The sequence below is a fragment of the Equus quagga genome, chromosome 8 (assembly GCF_021613505.1).
Source record: "Equus quagga isolate Etosha38 chromosome 8, UCLA_HA_Equagga_1.0, whole genome shotgun sequence".
Taxonomy (NCBI): Eukaryota; Metazoa; Chordata; class Mammalia; order Perissodactyla; family Equidae; genus Equus; species Equus quagga.
The window spans coordinates 41,305,253-41,311,252 of NC_060274.1; the positions used below are offsets into that span (position 1 = coordinate 41,305,253).

Genomic DNA, 6,000 nt, shown 5'->3' on the forward strand with positions numbered 1-6,000 from the left:
TGGACCCCCAGCTTTGGATTTTGTGTGCTGTGTGTGGTGATGTTTCCCTTCTGAGGCTGCGTGTTGGTGTCTTGTTTTCTCTGGTTTTACATTCCTTTGGGTGACTGGGAGCAGTGACGCGTGTGTCTGGGTGCGGCTGCCCAGTGGCCGTGGCATGACTTTCGGAATGTCTCTGCCCTTGGAGGGTGCTCCTGCCCTGTTACGGAGAATGAGAACCAGGCCTTTTCCTGGCTCACAGGCGAGGCCGACCCTCTTCTCCTGCCCCTTGTCTCACTCTGCAGATTTGCTTTGACTAAGGGATTAGCCTTCAGGACCCTCTAGACCCTGAGTAGGGTGTGAGGTCACCCAGGTGCTGATCCGTGCCCCGAGCCACCAAGGTCCTGGCGGAGGGCAGGGAGTGCAGAGAGCACGGGCTGCATTCCTAAAGAAGAGAGAAAGAGGTGGCACTGGTGGCCGTAGGCTGTTGGTGCCGCAACCCTGGGCCCACCTCCCCCGCCTTCTCAGAGGTCTTGGAGTGAAGTGACCCAGCGGAGCTGGGAGGGTCGCACGACGCTATGTATGTGTCTTTGGGGGGATTCTCCCCATTTCTCCCCTCTTCTCACCTGCTGCGGTTACTCGCCTTGAGAATTTATTTGGTCTTGACCTTCTCAGTGTCCACGAACAGGTGAGGGACAGGCCCTTCGGTGCCGAGGCAGCACTAGACCCAGCCCCATCCTGGCCAGTGCCTGCTGGTCTGTAGAACCTGGGCCTCTGGCCTGTGCATCCTTGGTGCTTTTCTCCCCACACGGGCCTGGCCAGCCCCTGTTTGCATGGGGACCGTAGTAGTGGTTTTGCCTACTTCTGCTTGTTAGCCGTAGGTACGACGCAAAGCCTTTGTAAATAATGAACTCCAATCATTGCCGTTTCTGCCTGCAGCCTGGAATTGTGTCGCCATTTAAACGAGTATTCCTAAAAGGTGAAAAGAGTAGAGATAAGAAAGCCCATGAGAAGGTGACAGAGAGGCGCCCTCTGCACACTGTGGTGCTGTCCCTGCCTGAGCGCGTCGAGCCCGACAGACTGCTGAGCGACTATATCGAGAAGGAGGTGAAGGTAAGTCCACAGCCTCAGGACGTGCCTGCCCATCGCCAGCAAAGGCCCCTCTGATCCACCAAATGCTGCGGCTCAAGAGACTCGTCCCCACGCACACCCGCTGTCGTGCCTGTGGTATTGTGTCTGATAACTGGGGACCCAAACCCCAAATTCCTGTCTTCTGGCCCCATTTCTGGTTCTTTCTACAGTAGCAAGCTACCTCCTTTCTCTCGAAGGCGGACCGTGTGTTTTGGTTCCTTGCTCAAGGCTTTTTAAAGCTATTCCATGTGTCATTGTCACAGCCCAGGATGTGGGTCTCCCAAATCCTGTCAAAGCCTGTGCCCAAACCCTTGTGGATAAGGATGACGTGCACCAGTGTAGTTTTAGTCCCTCCCCCAAACACGCTACAGTGAGAATAAATGAATGAAAAGGTATAAAGCCACAAGGTCAGAGAGAATGAGAAAGGAGACAGCAGTGATGAGTGAGGCCCGTAAACGTGGAGAGAGAACCTGTGCAGGTGGGACAGCGGAGTTAGCAGAGCCGACAGAGCTGGACCTGAGTCCCTTCAGAGGACACAGTGCTGTCCAGCTGAACCCTAGGGGCTGCAGGGGCGTGGGGCAGCTTGTGTGCTTGGGAGGGGTTTCCACTCTCGCCTGGCAGTCAGATGAGAGGGGAGGTGGGAGGACTCCCTGGTAAAGACATGAAATTAGGGAGACTGTGGGTGTGGTGACACCTGCCATGGAGGAGGTTGGGGGTGAGACCCGGAGTGAAGACAAGGAAATTAAATCAAAGCCTCTGTACAGAAAGGTGAGAAACTCCAACCCGCTTTCCATGCCAGGCTTTCAGAATGCCAGCAAAAAGGCCTCCCCCACGAGAGGATCTGTGGAGGGGTGCTTCTCTGGGGGAGCTGGGCAGCCTGCAGAAGTGCTGCCTGGATACCGACCCTGGGGCTACCACCAGCCAGCCTGGGAAAAACCGACGGTTGGCGACTCCACCTGTGCACACGGCTTCTGTCATGGGCAGCCAAGGGGAAGTGCACTTTTGAGGAAAATGTTTAACCCAAAGATAGAGTCCAAGAGATAAACATGAATGAAACAGCAGTGATGCTGAAAATAGGGGGAAAATATAATATTCTCAGAAAGATAAGAGGAAATATTGTTAACTATGAAATAGCAGGATCAACTTTTAAATAAAGAAAAGAGACGAGCTTTTGGAATTAAAAGTATCTTAATTGTGTATCTAAAACATTCATTAGAGGGGTTGAAAGATAAAATCAAGAAAATCACCCAGAAAGAATAATCAAAAGACAGAGGTAGAAAATTAGTAAACAAAAGATGAGAAGAGAAGAAAAGGAAATTACAGATCAATCCAGGGGTTTCAGCATCCGACTCACGAGAAGGAAGAATGGAGAAAAGAGCGGGAGGAGGTTGTTAACACAGTGATGCAAGAACATTGCGCAGAATTCACCACCGGACGTGACTCTTAGACTGAAAGGATCGTGTCATAATAACCAGAAGTCAGGTCTCTAAAACGTGAGCCTGCAGAGCCCATCCTGAGGAGGTGACTGGAGGATGTGCTGCGTCAGAGCCCAAGGACATGCCAGGGAAGGGGAAGACATGGATCGAGAACCAGGGCTCCAGCACAAGAGGAGCGGAGGGAATTCCAAAGCCAAGGTCGAGAACGAGAATATGAGGAACAGTCCTGAGCAGCTCTGGGAGAGGGCCCACAGATGGTTTTATATGTTTAGGTAGAGGCTGCTGAAGAATGGGGAAGAATTAGAACAGTGCATAAGAAAACAAAGCAAGTGGAGGGAATGCGGGTCCATATTAAACCACGAACATGAAAGGTTGGGGACTTCCGCTTCCGGGAAGGTGGAGTGGACGCACTTGCCCTATTCCTTGTAATAAGAACAACTGAAAATCCTGGATGTTACATAGGCAGCAACATAAGAAGACTGAAAGGTAGAGAGAAGGCGGACCAGCTAGGACTTTGGGACCCAAGGAGTGACCTGGCGCTGAGTTCCCTGAGTTCTCTTTTCCTCATGTGTCCCAGGCTTGGAGCTGAAGAAGCCACAGCCCAGCAATGCCAACAGGTGCAGACAAAACCCCATGAAGCTGCTCCCTCTGGACAAAGGGACAGGAGAGGGACAGCCTAGCAGGACAGAATGTGTTTAAAATACCTGCTCAGCTCCAACCAAACACGACAGAAAAACCTGTGGCCCCACCTCCGCCCCGGCCAGCAAAAGCCAAGTGGAGGCCAGCGCCCACCTCAGAAGGCCAAGTGGGGAGCAGGGACTTTGACCCCAATGATCCCTGGATGGAGCTGGGTTGTCAGTGGGGGCCACATGGGAAACCTGGACTTATGCCCTCAGACAGCAACGATGATACACACGCTCCCTCATGTCAGTAGGGGCCACGTGGGGAGCTGTAGTGGCCACCATGCCCCCCACTCAGGTGGCAGCAGAGGCCAGTGGGGAAGTGGATCCTCCATCTCCACTTGGCAGCAGGGGGTGCGCTCTCTTCCCACCTGCTCTAGTGGGACGAGAGCAAACTCTCTATTATTTTTGACATTGGAATTCTGGAGGAAGGGGCTGAAAAACTGTTAGAGGATTCATGGCAGAAACTTCTCTGATTTGGCAAGAGAACAACTTAGAGATTCAAGAAGCTGAGCCACAAACAGGACAAGCCCAAAGCAGCCCACATGAAGACACCTAGTGAGACTACACCTAGTAAGACAGAAAAAGTCTTGAAAGCAATGAGAAAGAATGTTCCACCCATAAGGCAAACAGAATGACAGCAGGTTTCTCATCAGGAACCCCGGGCCCAGAAGGAAGTGGTGCGGCATTCTTCAAGTGCTGAGAGCCCTCGAAGAGTCAGGGATAGTGAGAGTATTCGCAAGCACCTCTGTGCACTCAGAGGACCGACAAATAGTCCATTTCCTCGAAAGGCACAAACTACCACAGGTCACCAATATGAAATAGATAATTTGACCAGCCCTATAGCCATTAAGGAAATCCAGTATCTAATTTGAAAACTCCCGTATGAAAGTCTCCAGGCCCAGATGGTTTCTGGAGAATTCTATCAAATATTTAAAGAATTAACCAGTTCTACACAGTCTCTTCCAGAAAAATAGAAGGGGAAGGAACACTTTGTAACTCATTTTGTGAGGGTAATGTTACCCTGATGTCAAAACCAGAGAAAGACAGTGCAAGACAAAAATAAGTTACAGACGTGAATATAGACACTTAAGTGTAAATCTGACAAAACATGGGTGGGATTTGTATGCTGAAAACTACACAGCACTGATGAAAGAAATCAAAGATCTGAGTAAGTGAGTGGAGAGACATGCCATGTTCATGGATTACAGGAGTCAACCTAGTTAAGGTGTCAGTTCTCCCTAGATTGATACACAGGCTCGCCACAATTCCTGTCAAAAATCCCAGGAAGATTTTTTTGTAGATAGACAAGATTACTCTAAAATTTATATGAAAAGGCAAAAGAAGCAGAATAGCTGAAACAATTTTGAAAAAGAAGATTAAATGAGATGAGTCAGTCACCTGATTTCAAGATGTGTTTTATGGCTACCAGCCGTGAAGACAGTGAGATATTGGCAGAGACTGACACGGCGATCAGTGGAACAGAATCATGAACCTGGAAATAGGCCCACACAAATATGCCCAGCTGATTTTTGACAAAGGTGTAAAAGCAATTCGTGGGAGGAAGGACGGTCTTCTCAGCAGACGGTGCTGTGACCATTGGCTACCCATAGAGAAAAAAACGAACTTCATCCTAAACCTCACACCTTATACAAAAAGTAACTCAAAATGAATCACAGCCTTAAAGGTAAAGTGTAAAACTGTAAAACTTTCAGGAAAAAAGTAAGGGAAAATGTTCAGGACCTAGGGCCAGGCAGAGTTCTTAGACTTGACACCAAAAAAAAAAAGAAAGAAAAATCAAACTGGACTTCATAAAATGTAAGTCTTTGATCCTGCGGAAGACCCTGTTAAGAGGATGAAAAGACATGCTGCAGACTGCAAGAAGAAATTTGCAAACTGCAGATCTGCCAGAGGCCTTTTATCTAGAATAAAGAACTTTCAAAACTAAGAAGTAAAGAAACCAAAATAATCCAGTTAAACTTGAGAAAAAGACTTGAAAAGACATTTCACTGAAGAAGATCTACAGATGGCACATAAGCCCATGAAAAGATGTTCAGCACACTAGCCATTAGGGAAATTCAGATTAAAACCACCGTGAGACATCATACACACCTGTCAGAATGACTAAGTAAAAAAATTAGTGAGAATACCGAATGCTGGCAAGGGTGTGGTGGATCACTCATGCATGGCTGGTGGGAATGGAAAATGCTGCAGCCACTCTGGAAAACAGTTTGGCTGTTCCTTACAAAACTAAACATGCAGGTCCCGTACGACCTGGCAATTGCACTTAGAGTATTTATCCATGGAAATGAAAATTTATGTCGACACGAAAACCTGTACGTGACTATTCAAAGCAGTTTTAGTCATAATAGCCACAAACTGGAAACAGCCCAGATGTCCTTCACTGAGTGAATGGTTAAACAAATGAGCTCCGTCATAGCGTGGAACCCTATTCAGGCGTGAGAAGGAATGAGTTACTGATACATTCAGTGACCTGCGGGACTCTCCAGAGAGAGACGCTGAGTACAAAAAGCCACTCCCAGAATGTTACATACTGTTTGATTCCCTTTGTATAACATTCTTGAAATGACGAAATTGTTGAAATGGAGACTTGATTAGGGCTTGCTAGTGATTAAAGAGGACACCAGGTGGGTAGGAAGTAGGTGGGCCTATAAGAGGAATGGGAGGGTCCCTGTGGTGCTGGAATGTTCTGTGACTTGAGCATGTAGCTGGTGTCCTGGCTGTGATGGAATGTTCTGTGACTTGACCGTGTGGTT

At 48.5% G+C, this 6,000-nt stretch overlaps 1 protein-coding gene across 6 annotated transcripts in view; it reads left to right on the top strand.

The window, feature by feature from the left end:
- The window catches only part of CCM2 (CCM2 scaffold protein), a 50,230-nt gene that overhangs the window by 19,298 nt on the left and 24,932 nt on the right, over positions 1-6,000 (top strand). For 4 of the 6 annotated variants that reach the window (XM_046670165.1, XM_046670170.1, XM_046670167.1 and 1 more), the window contains exon 2: positions 916-1,089. The exons of the other annotated variants lie outside the window; for them this stretch is intronic. In XM_046670165.1, the coding sequence (XP_046526121.1) occupies positions 916-1,089 (174 nt within the window). The remainder of the gene's footprint in view (positions 1-915; positions 1,090-6,000) is intronic. 6 annotated transcript variants of the gene reach the window in all.